The sequence below is a fragment of the Archocentrus centrarchus genome, chromosome 21, assembly GCF_007364275.1.
Source record: "Archocentrus centrarchus isolate MPI-CPG fArcCen1 chromosome 21, fArcCen1, whole genome shotgun sequence".
In the NCBI taxonomy this organism is placed as follows: Eukaryota; Metazoa; Chordata; class Actinopteri; order Cichliformes; family Cichlidae; genus Archocentrus; species Archocentrus centrarchus.
The window spans coordinates 34,769,647-34,785,946 of record NC_044366.1 but is presented as its reverse complement, the minus strand read 5'-3'; the positions used below and the strand labels follow the sequence as shown (position 1 = coordinate 34,785,946).

Below are 16,300 nucleotides of genomic sequence, written 5' to 3'. Positions count from 1 at the left end.
TTGATTCACTGTTTCTGAATTCTTCCTTTTCTAGCACACCACTCATTTGATTTCCATACCTTGTAGGTCTACCTTTCCCCTCTCCTCAACAAGGACCTTAAGGAACTAGACGGGCGCAGAAAACGGCAGCTCCTTAAAGACTCAGCCCCCTCCTCCCTGGTTGGTGGACAGACTAATGGCGTTGTGCAGCCAAGGCCCATTGACTTCCTTCCCTGCCACAGTCTGACCAGCACACGCATCGTAGAGCAGCTGAGCAACAGTCAGGATTTGGCCAAGATGGTGGCAGACTACAGAGCACAAGGGGGCCGCATCCGGCAGCGAGAATCCAGCGACCCCTTCAACTCTGCCGCAGCTGTTGCCAGTGGCCAGAGCCGTGCGGCCGACATACCAGTCAAACTACCAGTGAAGAGCGACAGTGAAGAGGAGAAGCCGAGCAAACAGAGTGAAATGAACTGGGCCCCCAAGGTGAGCAGTGTGAGACAGATGAATGAATGAATGCACCTCCCTTCTTATTCAGTATTTGAAAATCTGCCAACATGTTTTGCTCTTTTTACACTGTCAGACACAGTGAGATGGTATTTCTTTAGCTTCCATATATTATGGGAGCTAAAGAACTGCTGCTGTCTGTATCAGTTTTAGGAAAGGCTGAACTGGTCCGAGGCTGCCTCTGTTACACTGAGCATGTCCAAGAAAACCTTTTAAAACAAAGAGGCTTTGCATTCCAGCTGCACAGCTGAGCTGCCACTCCTGTGTATCGATGTGTGTGAACTTCTTTGTTCTTTCCTTTTATCACCCTCAGCTGGATTGTCTGAATCCCATCAACCATCAGAGGTTGTGTGTGCTTTTCAGCAGTTCATCCGTTCAGTCCAACAATGCACCAAACCCCTGTGTGAGCCCATGGTAAGCTGATCATACAGACACAATCTGTAAATAACATCTAAAATTAAAAAGGAAATTTGGAGTCACTGCCCCTTGCTTGTCAACAGGATTGTTACAATGGAGTTTTATGGCAAGAATGACCTGTCTCTGGGTATTTTCCTGGAACGATATTGTTTCAGGTAAGACAAAGAAGAAGTGCCTCAGATTAATGAGATGAAATTTAAAAACAGTAGATTCTGTAATGTGGTTTTTATGGGTGTTCACCTGCAGGCCATCTTACCAGTGCCCCAGCATGTTCTGTGAGACTCCCATGGTGCATCACATCCGTCGGTTTGTGCACGGCAGTGGCTGTGTGCAGATTGTGTTGAAGGAGCTGGACTCCCCTGTGCCCGGTTATCAACACACAATTCTTAACTACTCCTGGTGCCGCGTCTGCAAACAGGTCTGTAACAGTTGCACTACATTCATTAGATACACTGCTGTTAAAAATTTCAACTTTAAACAGCATACACTATACACTGCAGTGCATAATCATCACAGACACAGAAAGCAGTGTGGAGAAGATATACACTCCATCCGCCCACTGAGACCGTCTTATGTTGTGACTTTGTTATCAGAACAAGCTTCTTACCTGGTGTTTACCTGGTGAACATAATGAGTCTCAAAGGTAAAACAGGATATTCAGAATATTCAAACAGTTACAAGAACCATATTTGAGACTTTAATTGTTAAAGATGTGTTCTTAAGTGTGGCTGTGTAGGCCAGTTTTAAACACTTAAAGAAGTCCAGTTGCCTTCAATTCAGGCCCTTCACTGTAGCACTGGCACCTCACAGCAAGAAGGTTCCAGGCCAGAATCCCGTTTGGGACCTTTCTGTATTTACTTCTCCCTCCTGATGATCCACCTTCCTCTCACAGTCCAAACACATGTGTGTTATGGTAATTGGTGATTCTAAATTGGCCACTGATATAAGGTAGATAAAGTCCTTACAGTGTGTAGAATGAAGCCCTCTGTAAATGTATGGGTAGGCTAAAACTATAAAAATGCTGCATAAATGCCAGTGCACTTCTATAGCACAACTATAGCTGGAGTTTCCATTATATCAATATAGGTATCAGTTCAATCAGCAGTGGCTACATACTGTAGACATATTGCACGCACACACATTGCAAAATACACAAAATAAGTAAAAAGTGTGAAGTTCAAAGCTAAATTACAATAGAATAAATAATTGTCACAGTCATCTCAGGCTGAGGAGCTAATTAACCTAACATTTGCAGCCTGAAGTAACTCTGCTCAGGGCATTTAAAATGAGCTGAAATTGTGATTTCAGTGTTGTATATTTATCCAGAAACACCAACACTGTGGTCTCAGCCTCAAATGTGGTGAAAAACCTGTGCTGCTGTTGTAGCAACAGCGGTAATTGGGAATATTCAGAGCACAGCAGTGTAGCAGCAGAGCACCCCAGTGGTGTCCAAAATGTGCCGACAACTGTGTACACTTGTCTTCTTGTTAATCCGCTGTGTAGCATGCACTATTGAGTGAGTGAGTGAACAATGTAAACACGTTCTCTTTTTATTAATTACCAACATGTCCCTGAAGTGCCTGGTGCATTTTTTTAAATGAGTAAATACAGAAGGAATGAAAGGCTTCATTTGAGAAGGAAACACAATGCTTTTAGTTTATTGTACTGTATGTGATGCCAATTAAAATTCCACAGTTTCAATGAATGAAGCTCACTCAGCTTCTCTCTCTCTGTAGGTGACACCAGTCGTGCCTCTCTCCAACGACTCGTGGTCTATGTCTTTTGCCAAATACCTGGAGCTTCGCTTCTATGGCCACCAGTACACCAGACGGGCTAATGCAGAGCCCTGCGGACACTCCATTCACAAAGACTACCACCAGTATTTCTCATATAACCAGATGGTGGCTTCCTTCAGGTATTCATTCAAACTACTGAATTATAGTTCCAAAAGAACAAATGGGGCATATGGTAAATAAGCTATACAGAGAAGTATATAACCTCAGCTCCACAAAAGTTGGGACACTGTGTAAAATTTACATTTTACAACTTTTGTGGAGTTTTAAATGTTTAAACTGAGAAAAAAAAATGTTTTTTGAATTTGATGGCAGCAACATGTTTAAAAAATAGTTGGGACAGAGCCATTTTTACCGCTGTGTAGCCTCCCTTCATCTAACAACAACAATCCAAAAAGTCTGGGAACTGAGGAGACTGGCTGCTCGACTTTTGGTCGAGGACCGTTGTCCCATTTTTGTCTGGTTCAGGATTCTGGCTGCTCGACAGTCCTGGCTTCTCTTTGTTGTATTTTTCATTTCATCATGTGCCAAATGTTTCCAGCTGCTAAAAGGTCAGAGACCTGTACTACGAAGTAGGATTTTGACTTGTCCAGGTAACTTCAGGGTTAACCCAAATATTTCTGTAGAAATATAATCATATTATGTATGATAAGATATTCAAAGTCTTTGCAGTTTAACATTAAGGAAGATTATTCTGAAATTGTTCCACAATTTGGAGACACAGTTTTTTTGCAGATTGGTGAATCTCTGCTCATCTTTACTCTGCCTCTCTAAGACGCTCTTTTTGTACCCAATAAAAGCTGCACTCTTAATTGGATTTCTAATTAATTGCAAACTGTTCCTCCAGCTGTTTTTGTTTTTTTTTTTGTACCACTTACTCCTCCTGCCTTTTGTTGCCCCTGTCCCAACTTTTTTGAAATGTGTTGCTGCCATCAAATTCAAAATGAGCAATTTTTTTTCATTAAATAATATAATAATATATATGTGATCCCCGTTCGTTTCAGTAATTTGTACCTGTGTTAAAATCCCCTAGAAGAAAATGTTGTTTCACTCACTTTTAAATCCAGTTTTATGGCTTACTTATGTTATCCAATTCTTCTTAGTCCAGTAACTGTTTGTTTGATTTAATTACTTATTTGTAGCAATAAGTAATTAAATGTCTGATAAATATATAATTTATCGGACATATTATAATTCATCAGCAGTGTTAAGCACCACGCCATCGTGTGTATACTGCTGCTGCCTCACAGCTAGAATGACATCTAGAAGGTCTGGGTTCGAATCCCCCCTTGGCCCGGGCCTCTCTGTGTGGAGTTTGCATGTTCTCCCCGTGTCTGCGTGGGTTTCCTCCGGGTACTCCGATTTCCTCCCACAGTCCAAAGACATGCAGTTACTGGGGTTAGGGTAATTGTCACTCTAAATTGCCCATAGGTGTGAGTGTGGATGGTTGTCTGTCTCTCTGTGTTGGCCCTGCGACAGGCTGGTGACCTGTTCAGGGTGTACTCTGCCTCTTGCCCTATGTCAGCTGGGATAGGCTCCAGCCCCCCTCACGACCCTGAACAGGATAAGTGGAGTAGGATGGATGGATGGATATATAATACGTAGATAGCATCAGAAATTGGACACGTTTATTTAGGTTTTGATTTCAGTTAAACTGTATTTATATAGAGGCAGTTCACAACAATAGTCTTAAAGTGCTTTTTAACAACTCTATATTTAAAACTGACATCTGAATAGCTCCAAATAAAAATGTGTTTTATATTACTTAAAGAACTCTATGTTAGTGTTGACTTAGTTTTTCCTGTTTCTTCAGCTACACATCTATAAGGCTGTTGGAGATTTGTCTTCCTCGGCCCAAGATCTTCATCAGGAATCTGGGACCATCCAAGTCCAACCTGCAGCAGGACCTGAAGGACTTTTCTCAGAAGTAAATACCACTGACAGAGCTTCAACTCAGGGCAATTATGTATTTCTATCAGTACATCCCAGTTAACAAATGATACCTCAACATTAGGAGGGTGGATTTCCTTTGGAATATGAATTTTATGACGGTGTACCCATTAGATTCTTTTAAGTTCAGGTGGCTCCATGGTGTAGTGGTTAACATGTTCACCTTACACACAAAAGATCCCAGGTTTGAGACTGGAGGGAGACGCAGCCTCAGGGCATCTAAAACTAGTGTCCTGGTCCCAACTCGTGATAAATGGGAGGGTTGCTTCAGGAAGAGCATCTGGTGTAAAAAGGGAGCAGCTGAAAGTACTTTTAGACTCTTAAGTTTGGAGTTTACTTTTTGGCAACATAACAGGAAAGCAATGTCTGCTGCATTTATTACTAAGGGGTTGTTAAAAATAAGAGCAGCTCACCTCCTCTAGAGAGAGAAATGCTGTCCACATGCAGGCTTTGGATGTCCGGACACACAGGAAGTCCTCGCAGTAGAGTTGAACTTTTACACTGACCTGCGATGGAAAGTCAAGGCTTTATTGGTGTTCACTGTTGGAGGTGTTGGCTATTTTTATTTTGTAAAAGGAAAGAAGAAAAGTATGGAAATAACTGAAACAAGTTCTCAGTGCATGAGGTAGTGGAATAGTAGTATGTTTACAGAAACCTAACTATATCCCCCCCCCCAAGAGTGACCCAGGTGTACTTGGCCATCGATGACCGCCTCACCTCCCTGAAAACCGAAACCTTCAGTAAGACACGTGAGGAAAAGATGGAGGACCTTTTCGCTCAGAAAGATGTAGGTACCCCCACACACATTAGTATCTCTTGTTGCAGTGGTGGTGTCCTGGGCTCATGTTGGTATTTGTATGTGTGCAGATGGAAGAGGTGGAGCTGCGGAGCTGCATCGAAAAGCTTCAGGTTCGACTGCAGGCCTGCGGCTCCGATTCTCCGCAGCAGCTGCAGTCTGTTCTCGAGTCGCTGGTGGTGAAGAAACAGAGTCTGTGTGAAATGCTGCAGTCCTGGAACAGCAGGTGAGCATCAGAGAGCGCGCTACACGAGAAACCTGCCTCTGATCAAGTTCTCCAGTTTGACCATGTAACTGGGCTGTGCCTTATTGTCTGCAATAATACCGGTATACATATGTACGTGATATAAAAATGCATTGTTATAGCAACATCGTTCATTTATGTTCTCTAGTGTGCACAACAGGGAGATGAGCCTGAGCACGAGAGCTGTGTGTCAGCCTCTGATGACTGTTTAGTACTGAAAAATTCAACAGCCTCCAACAAAGGGCAGTACTTTGCTAAATATGATATATAAAGAAAATTGTTCCCACTAAAGGTGGAAACTTGCTTCACTGCTTGAGGCAAAAAACATCATTGAGTACAATCAGGATATGAAGGAGATGATGATTTGTGACCCCAAAGTAAACAAATGTCTCAGCTGAACATTGCAAGCTGCACTACACATCACAGGAAGAGCAACCAGTGGCTGGAAGTCATGGATGCAGTTACACAGTGGAAAAATTTAAGTGGCATTAAATTTGAGGCTATATCACCTACTCGTTCCATGTAAATATTGCCTCAGGTATCAAAATTTATTTATGTTTCACCCTTAATTTTAGTTTTAAGAAACTTGCCTGTGTTACCTTGAAAGAAACTATGAGACTTGAACTTCCTGAACTTGGACTTTGGGGCGTATTACCACTAACTGGAAGGACTTAACGCTCCCGTCGTCCAATCATCAAGTGTGTGAGGTCCTTCTTTATCGCCACTTTCTATAAGTTTGCATTTTTGCAGTCTGTCCAAGTGAATTACCCACGGTTCATAGCACTGTGACATTAAACACAAGCTTTCTGGGGCAAAACTGGTAAACAAACAAGCATGAGAGGCACAATCATCCTGAAAATTAGTAGAAAATAAATTCCATGAAATGAAAAGAATGCAGCCTGTGATTTTAATACAGAGATGGTTTATTTTTTTTCTTTTTCCTTCATGATGATGTTTTGGCAAAAAAAAAGTATTTAATTATTTGCAGTTACCTCTCACTCACTGTGATGCGTGAGAACCTGGAAGAGGTTCATATCAAACTGGCAGTCTCTGAAATTCTCTCACTGTGAAGAATGTAAAACATTTAAAATAAGGTGGCCCTAACTCTGTAGCAAGAAACATGCTTTATAAAGTCAAGCACCAAGCACTACCCCTTTCCGGTTCATTACTATTTCAAGCCCTCACAAACTCAAGCAATGCAGACGGCACAGGTGACGACATATCTGTGAGAGTTTAGTGTGTAGGCATCGGGATTAAAGTGTTATCCTCCTAAATGTATCTATTAAATAACCAATTTCATTCATTTATTTATTAAGAAGCAGCAGTCAGACTTTGTCTCTTTGGTTTCTCTTAGTTTTAAACCTGAACCCTGTTTCCCTTCCAGACTGCAGGATTTGTTCCAGCAGGAAAAAGGCAAGAAGCGCCTGTCTGTGCCGCCCAGCCCAGGCAGGCACAGACAGACCACACCTGATGACAGCAAGGTCTGTAACATCATTCAGTGAATGTTTACATGCACTTAACTCAGTGGCTGTGAGTGCGTGCAGTAGCCCGATTGCTTTAAATCCTGTGTGGTCAGGGACCCGGGTAAGGCAACTAGAGACGGCTTTGACTTGTTTCCCACACGTTTTGTTTATTTAAATGTGCTGTGCATAGAAAGTCTTGTTCTGAAATACTGTTTTATAATTATGATGTAATATGTTTGACTGTTGAGCAGCAATGTTGAGACACTTTGTCTTGTAATTAGTGGTGTAAACTTGGATTTTTAGGATGATTTATAGCACCATCTACCCACAAAGATTTGGTTGTTTTCCAAAGTGTAAGGGAGACACGGGAGGATGTGTCAGGTGAAAGGGACAGCTGTGTGTGAAAAGAAAAACATGTTCGTGCCTAAAATGAATCCTAACAGACAAATCTGAACACAAGCACACACAGACTCTTTCCATCTCAGTTATCCCAGTTAACATTCATAAACCTCATTCTGCGTTTCCTAAAGTCAATTCCTCTCCATTTCTTCTTCATCAAATACACAATATATCCAAAAGTATTCACTCATCCGACTTCACACATACACATGAACTTGAGTGACATCCCATTCTTAATCCTGAGGGTTTAATATGATGTCAGCCCACCCTTTTGCAGCTGTAACAGCTTAAACTCTTCTGGGAAGGCTTTCCTCAAGAGTGTTTATGGGAATTTTTAACCATTCTTCCAGAAGCACATTTATGACGTTGGATGAGAAGGCCATGAAGCTCTCTACACACTGTTCTTGAGCTAATCTGAAGGCCACAGGAAATTTGGAGATCTGTAGCAATTGACTGCAGAAAGTTGGTGACCTCTCTGCACTATGACCCTCAGCATCCACTGACCCCGCTCTCTCATTTTACGTGGCCTACCACTTCATGGCTGAATTGCTGTCGTTCCCAGTCGCTTCCACTTTGTTGTAATCCCACTAACAGCTGACTGTGGAATATTTAGTAGTGAGGAGATTTCAGGACAGGACTTGTTGCACAGATATGTCCTATCACGGTACCACACTGGAGTTCCCTGAGCTCCTGAGAGCGACCCATCCTTTCACAAATGTTTGCAGAAGCAGTTTGTATGCCTGGGTGCTTGGTTTATACACCTGTGGCCATGGAAGTGACTGGAACACCTGAATGCAATGATTTGGATGGATGAGTGAATAATTTTGGCAATATCGTGCATATTTGGTAACTTAGTAACCAAATATGGTAACTTTGGTATATACAGTGGAATTTGAGGCATTCTGTTTGGTTTGTGGATTTGAACAAAGCTTGCTAGGTTTATGATCCCCAAACATGTGATATAACAATGATCTTGACTGTATTATCTGTTTGTTTTTAATAGAGTACTGTGGAATCCTCCCCTCGTAACCCCTCACCTGTGGTACAGAATGGTGAGAAAGGTGAGTTACGCTTATTGTGGCTTTGATTTGATCTGCTTCTCTGTGTGTGTTTTTGTGACGCCTCATTTAAAATTGCATATCGATTTCTGATGAGATAAATAAGGTTTTTGGAAGTGAGAGAACAAGAAAGTAGGGAGTTAAGAGATTTGAGAGAATAAAAGCATGAATGAATTTTTCTAGGTTAGCCTCAGTCTGCTGGAATCATCTGACTGGGAACTAAAGTCCCTCCACATTAAATTCAATTTCACTAAATGAAGTTGTTGGTGAAACTTTTTTTCTCTTGTCTGGCAGAAGACCGTCACCTCAACACACTGTCCTCCTCCACTGTTTCCTCCTTCCTTCCATCACCAGGAGATCCTGGAGCTGAACCGGTCACACCTGTCCCCTCCTTCACTGAGCAGGACTCTGTCAGCATCCCAGAAGGTTCGCACTCATTCTCTGATCCTTGTCGTCATATTTTGTGCATCATTGTCGTTTTGTGCTCTACATGCGCTGTGTGCTCACTTTCAGACGTGTTTGACGGACACCTTCTGGGCTCCACTGACAGTCAGGTGAAGGAGAAATCCACCATGAAAGCAATCCTCGCCAACTTCCTCCCTGGCAACAGCTACAATTCCATCCCTTTCCCATTGTAAGTACTGTGCTCCAGGCCAGGTGTCAGAGGAGTCAGTATGTATGTACTGAGTGTTGTTCAGTTAGTCACTGATCAGATATTGGCTAATTGAAGTGGTAGATGATATGATAGAGAAAACTCTTAAGGGTACAACACAGAGACACAGACTAATAAAATACCAGAAAGGCCCTCGTACAACATATTATTTCTCCAGTATTCTAAAAAAAAAAAAATGCACCAGGCATGCAAACACTTTAGTAAGGTCCAGTTCAGTTATTGAAATTAGCAGAGAGCCTTACAAACTCCAAAAGTTGAGTTATGAGAAAAATCACTGATTGTATATTTGTTATAAAGGAGGAAACAATCCATGGAGGCCAAAACTGTTTTTGTACAAATAAACATGCATTTGGGCATTTTAACGTGGGAGTCTGTGGGGACTGACACAGTTAGTTTAGAGCCAGCCTCAGGTGGCCATTAGAGGAACTGTATGAGGGAAAAAAAGGCAGCGAGGCTTAGGCTTACCTGTTCTGTTAATACATCCTGGACTGTACCATCTCTGCTGTTATGTTAATCTATAAATGTAAGCAGATCCAATTATAAATGCATAAATTTCCAAGTTTTATTGTTGAAGCCAATTCAAATAGTTGAGGTAAAATAGGAATCTAATTATTTCTGTAGCCATCCAAATTCAATTCAATTCAATTCAATTCAATTTTATTTATATAGCGCCAAATCACAACAAACTGTCGCCTCAAGGCGCTTTGTATTGTGGGTAAAGACCCTACAATAATACAGAGAAAACCCAACAGTCAAAACGACCCCCTATGAGCAGCACTTGGTGACAGTGGGAAGGAAAAACTCCCTTTTAACAGGAAGAAACCTCCAGCAGAACCAGGCTCAGGGAGGGGCAGTCATCTGCCGCGACCGGTTGGGCTGAGGGGAGAGAAAAGACATGCTGTGGAAGAGAGCCAGAGATTAATATCAATTAATGATTAAATGCAGAGTGGAGTATAAACAAAGTAAATAAGGTGAATGAGAAACAGTGCATTATGTGAACCCCCCAGCAGACTAGGCCTATAGCAGCATAACTAAGGGATGGTTCAGGGTCACCTGATCCAGCCCTAACTATAAGCTTTATCATAAAGGAAAGTTTTAAGCCTAATCTTAAAAATAGAGAGGGTGTCTGTCTCCCGAATCCAAGCTGGAAGCTGGTTCCACAGAAGAGGCGCCTGAAAGCTGAAGGCTCTGCCTCCCATTCTACTCTTAAGTATCCTAGGAACCACAAGTAAGCCAGCAGTCTGAGAGCGAAGTGCTCTGTTGGGGTGATATGGTACTATGAGGTCTTTGAGATAAGATGGTGCCTGATTATTCAAGACCTTGTATGTGAGGAGAAGGATTTTAAATTCTATTCTAGATTTAACAGGGAGCCAATGAAGAGAAGCCAATATGGGAGAAATCTGCTCTCTCTTTCTAGTCCCTGTCAGTACTCTAGCTGCAGCATTTTGGATCAGCTGAAGGCTTTTCAGGGAGCTTTTAGGACAGCCTGATAATAATGAATTACAATAATCCAGCCTAGAAGTAATAAATGCATGAATGAGCTTTTCAGCATCACTCTGAGAAAGGATGTTTCTAATTTTAGAAATATTGCGCAAATGCAAAAAAGCGGTCCTACATATTTGTTTAATATGTGCATTGAAGGACATATCCTGGTCAAAAATGACTCCAAGATTTCTCACAGTGTTAAATAAAAGAAAACCTAAGGAGGTATGTGCCACCTCATGTTCAGTGGTCATTATCACTACTGACCGTCCAGACTCGGGTTACAGGTTTGATTCTGACTGCGGTGTTGTGTGTTCACAGTGATCCAGATAAGCACTACCTGATGTACGAACATGAGCGTGTTCCCATCGCAGTGTGCGAGAGAGAGCCGAGCTCCATCATCGCCTTCGCCCTCAGGTGACCGCCTGCCCCCTTCCCCTGTTTCAGATTAGCATTACTAATGTCCTGTTAGGTAAAATATGTTAAATTATGTGTGTATGCGTGTACCATACAGCTGCAAGGAGTACAAAACAGCGCTGGATGATCTGTCTAAGGTGTCAAATGCAGGAGGGGATGAGACTTCACAGCCCAGCAGGTGCGTTTTGCCACTGGAGCTTCAACTCAGTGTTTAGATGTTTGAAAATCCACAACCTGCTCTGCTCAGCATAGCCATCATCTTTTGGCTGTTGTTAATTAATCTGTTAATTATTTTTGCATTTAATTGATATAGTGAATATGGTGAAAGATCACTGTTGTACTGGAGTTAAAGGTGACGTCCTTGTTTGATATTGTTTTCTAATTATTATTTTTTAAATTAAATTAACTTCCATTTCAACCCCAGTTGATCAACTTCTTACCAACTTTCAATGTCAGTGGATCTCTCCTGCCTTTCCAGATATTTTAAAATCCCATTATTATTGTTTGTGAAGTATCCCACCTGAATGAAATAGTGTTTGGTGAAGCCCCATAGGCATCATCACGCAGGTGAATACAGAATAATCTGGTACGTTATCTCCCTGTCTTCTTTTATCCAACCAGCAGTTCGTTAAGTGCCGGTGGTACGGTACATTTTTCACACCGAGGTGATTTTTAAAAATCGTTGCCTGCAATTTTCATTATTGTGAGTAAATGGAACATAGTGGAGCATTTAGCAACTTAAGAGCCCTGAGGAGGTGGAGACCAAAAACAGAGTTGAAAGAGGATTTGTATTGGACTTTAAATGAATGACAGTTGTTGTGTAGCAGCTAGATGAGCACATAATAAAGTGATGATAATAAGCCAAACATATCAACTTAGAAATCATAATACATGCCATTGTTGTTCATGACTTGTTTCTGCTGCCCCCAAGTGGCCAGAAAATCTCAACTTGAGCAGCCATGCCAGAGTACAGCAGAGTGTTACTTCAGCATTATGTGTGTTGTGTTAAATAATGGGAATTGTTTCAGTTTGAAGAGCAAAACTTAATTATGGTTCTCCTAAACTTGCCACTCAAATGGGGACTTTTCAGTTGGTTCTATTTCTGAGTTAATTTTGTTCTCTTTGACCTCGTCCTCAGCGGTGGAGAGAGCCGGGTTAAAAGCAGCCCTGCCAGGCCCAGCGAGACGATGTCATCACAGCAGAGTCGTAGCAGCACAGACGCCGATCCTCTCAGTAAGTGTTCGGGTCTGCTGACCACGTACAACACAAGTTCACTGACAGGGTTGTCGATGCTTCCCTGGAGGTGAAATGCTTCAATTCTGTCTCTGTTTCATGCAGAGGAGGCAGACTTGGCAGATAAGCAGAAGAAACAGGCCCTAAATCCACACGTTGAGCTACGTGAGTGTTTTATTTTTATTGTCTTCATCCATCCATTTTCTTGGGGCTGACAGAGACAGAAAACCATTCACTCTCACATTCACATTAACAAGCAATCATTCTTTGGACTGTGGCACTAACCACTGCAGCACTATGCTGCCCAGAAGTCTATGTTTCACTCAAATTTTTACTTAATAGATTGTAAGGAAATGAATTCTGCTGAATGCTCTCTCTGTGATGATGAATATGTCGAACCCTGCTGAAGTTCTCAACTCCTGTCTTATTGTCAGAGTTCTCTGACGCCAGCGCCAAGTTTTATTGTCGGATCTACTACGCCATGGAGTTTCACAAGATGCGAGAGGAAATCATGGAGAGCAGCGAGGAGGATTTTGTCCGCTCACTATCTCACTGTGTTAACTGGCAGGCTCGCGGTGGGAAATCTGGAGCTGTTTTCTACGCAACAGAAGGTTGGAGCTGATGTCCTCACAGATACAACTGACACTGCTGCAGAAGTATTGATGTATTTTAGGTGCAGTTTAACTTTAGAATCTTCAACTAATAGTCAGCTGTGGGTAACGTGTGGGAATGAATGTTTTCAGCAGTTCGTGCCAGGAAACTGGGTAAGAGTCCCAACCTGTGTTATGGGTCTAAATGCTATTCCAGTTTCTGAAAACAAGATATTTATGATTGGTCTGACAGCTGTTTAAAAATGCTTAGTAAATTCTTTAAGATCTCTGAAAGCTAACTGGCCGTAGGGTGAGCAGGTGCCATGTTAAGCAGAGATATATATTATCTTTGTGGCAGCAGGGAGACATGAGCTTGCACAATGCATGTGCACATGCGTAAAAGGAGCTGTGCTTATGTTTTCTTAAATAAATCAATAATACCATGTATACTGACATGTGACAATAAGTAATGGAGCAACGTTCAGCTGCCTCTCCAGTAAGTACCTCATCTTATCGACAGATACCACCTTATCTGCCTTCAGCTCATGGTGGTATTCCCTGTTCTGCTCTGCAGCCTCTACAGTTTCTGCACCTGCTGCAGGTTCTAGTGATGGCGCAGTCACACTAGAGTGAAAATAGGACAGTAACCTCTTTGCAGCTAGAAAAAAAAATGCTGGTTGCCTGGTGATTGCATTAATTTTTTATTTTTTTTTTTAGATTTGGCATTCAATTGACAGTAGTTGGGGCAACTTTTTTTTTTTTTAAATGCAAATCTACAGGTTGCCTGGTGGGAGGCAACTTGTCTCCAAATAATTTGGTCTGACTCTGGCTACAATCACTCTCTGACAGATTGGTGAAGGTTTACAAATAACTGCCATCTAATTTCTAAACGCAGATTGCCAACACATTGCAATCAATCTGAGTCGTTCTGCAGTGAGGAGCAACTGATTGCAATTTCAAAACATCAAGATGGCAACAGGCTTCTTACTAACCAATGGGTTATGGCATGGTGGCTGTGTCCATTTATATACAGTCTATTTGTATCCACACATTGAGTCAGTTTCCCACATTTGAATTGGCTCTAGTTTACTCAAGTGAAACTGTCTGAAAGAAACATTATTCCAGTTCTGGAAAGAACCCACAGATGGTTATGAGGCAGGACAGCAGCTGAAAGAACAGATTCTTCAGTTTTCACATTTTCTTCTTTTCTCTGATGAAAATCCTGCTGTGTGTCCTGTCAGATGACCGCTTCATCCTGAAACAGATGCCCAGATTGGAGGTCCAGTCTTTCCTTGACTTCGCACCCCACTACTTCACCTACATTACAGGAGCTGTGCAGCAGAAAGTATGCCCCATAAATACATACAGCTTCCTGTTCAAACCGTCTGAGTGAAAATGAATAACAAGCATGTTCGTCCCACAGCGGCCAACGGCGTTGGCAAAGATCCTGGGTGTGTACAGGATCGGCTACAAGAATTCTCAGAACAACACAGAGAAGAAGCTGGACCTGCTCGTCATGGAAAACCTCTTCTATGGACGCAAGATGGCTCAGGTACAAAACACACTGTTTCATTCTAAATATTTTCTATAATGTAGAACATGAAAAGAACAATAATTCGTCAAAGTGTCAGCACATTTACAAATGTCAGATTCATCTTCAGTAGTGGCCGTCTGGAGCTCTTGGTTATCCTCTGTTGATGCTGTGATGTCTCCTCTGCAGGTATTTGACCTCAAAGGCTCGCTGAGAAACCGCAATGTGAAGACGGACTCGGGGAAGGAGAGCTGCGAGGTGGTCCTGCTGGACGAAAACCTGCTGAAGCTGATCCACGACAACCCGCTCTACATCCGCTCCCACTGCAAGTCCATTCTCCGAGCCGCCATTCACAGCGACGCCTACTTCCTCTCTAGCCACCTCATCATCGACTACTCCCTGCTGGTGGGGCGGGACGATGCCACCGACCAGCTGGTGGTTGGGATTATAGGTGAGAGGAGGAGAAGCATTTTGTGGAGGGTTTTGCTGGTGTTGGGTTTTGTTTTAATCATTTCCCCTCACTCTTCTCTACAGATTATATCAGGACATTCACCTGGGACAAGAGGCTGGAAATGGTTGTGAAATCCACTGGAATTCTGGGAGGTCAAGGTAAATCTAAACACACAGAAAGTTTATTCCTGACGGTCTCTGAGAGAAAAAAAAACAACCATCATAGCGCCACTTAGATATGCAGAGCTCTGTAAAATAATCCCAAATCAAACCAATTAAAACCCTAAATAATAAAAATAGTGAATACATTTTTAATTCTACAAATGTCATTTCATAAATGTATCTTTTCATTAATTTAAAAAAGAATATTTTTCTTCAGTTTAATTAGAATTTAGAAAGAAAAAAAAAAGTACATTATTTTTCCTCCTACAGAGTGAATGGGATTGCTTAAAGAAATGATGGCGGGGGGTGGTGCCATGCCTTTTATTTCAGTAACTTCCTGCTGAAGGGTTCTGCTCTGACGTGTTGCTGCGTTTTGTTTGCAGGGAAGATGCCCACCGTGGTTTCTCCGGAGCTGTACAGAGCTCGTTTCTGCGAAGCCATGGACAAATACTTCCTGATGGTCCCTGACCACTGGACTGGTCTGGGAACCAACTGCTGAGACTGAGAAACACGCACACTCCCTGTGCACAAATCTTAATTTCCTGTAAAACACCTGGCTGAGAGCTAGAAGCACACTGGACATTGTAAATTTTTAAGTATGATGCAGACTAAATCCTGACGGACCGAAAAACAGCACATCATTCCAGAGAAGCATCAGTGGCATTATGAAAACAGTCTAGATCATTCATTTTTATCATACTATTATCAGGTTCTAATGACTAACCCTCTGGATTCCTGATATGTTTCACAGACAGGCTGTTATTTTATTACTGCCATGAGTGGAGCCACTGACAGTGGTTACTATGGCAATTTTAGTTTGTTAAAATGACTCATTCGTGTAATTTAAGGTTTGTAAATGTAAAGAGATTATATAACCATTAAAAGGTTCTTAAGAATATCATCTGTTTCCATTTGTCTTAATGAATATGTTGCAGATGCTCTTTTAACCTGCAGTATTTGTCAGACATCTAGACCTTCTAAAGGCAGAAACTGATAAATCTAAAACAAACAGGTTTAATCAATAATGAAAATTAGAATTGGTTGCAGTCACACTGGATGCTGTTTAAGTGATAAGTCAAATGAAAATGGAATGAGACCCCTTGAAGTATCTGACATAAAACGTCATATTTTTATATCAGTAATGGATCACATCACT

General features: G+C 41.8%; 1 protein-coding gene across 3 annotated transcripts in view; it reads left to right on the top strand.

Annotated features, from left to right (window-relative positions):
* pikfyve (phosphoinositide kinase, FYVE finger containing) overlaps positions 1-16,040 on the top strand; it is a 46,646-nt gene extending 30,606 nt beyond the window's left edge. For all 3 annotated transcript variants that reach the window (XM_030757776.1, XM_030757775.1, XM_030757774.1), the window contains 22 exons: positions 67-465; positions 800-900; positions 987-1,058; positions 1,150-1,321; positions 2,640-2,818; positions 4,510-4,623; positions 5,325-5,433; positions 5,514-5,668; positions 7,071-7,167; positions 8,552-8,609; positions 8,901-9,032; positions 9,120-9,240; positions 11,083-11,178; positions 11,276-11,356; positions 12,317-12,411; positions 12,517-12,576; positions 12,846-13,022; positions 14,243-14,346; positions 14,425-14,553; positions 14,722-14,983; positions 15,067-15,141; positions 15,528-16,040. In XM_030757776.1, the coding sequence (XP_030613636.1) occupies positions 67-465; positions 800-900; positions 987-1,058; positions 1,150-1,321; positions 2,640-2,818; positions 4,510-4,623; positions 5,325-5,433; positions 5,514-5,668; positions 7,071-7,167; positions 8,552-8,609; positions 8,901-9,032; positions 9,120-9,240; positions 11,083-11,178; positions 11,276-11,356; positions 12,317-12,411; positions 12,517-12,576; positions 12,846-13,022; positions 14,243-14,346; positions 14,425-14,553; positions 14,722-14,983; positions 15,067-15,141; positions 15,528-15,643 (2,904 nt within the window). In that variant the 3' untranslated portion in view covers positions 15,644-16,040. The remainder of the gene's footprint in view (positions 1-66; positions 466-799; positions 901-986; positions 1,059-1,149; positions 1,322-2,639; positions 2,819-4,509; positions 4,624-5,324; positions 5,434-5,513; positions 5,669-7,070; positions 7,168-8,551; positions 8,610-8,900; positions 9,033-9,119; positions 9,241-11,082; positions 11,179-11,275; positions 11,357-12,316; positions 12,412-12,516; positions 12,577-12,845; positions 13,023-14,242; positions 14,347-14,424; positions 14,554-14,721; positions 14,984-15,066; positions 15,142-15,527) is intronic.
* Positions 16,041-16,300: the final 260 nt, after the last annotated feature.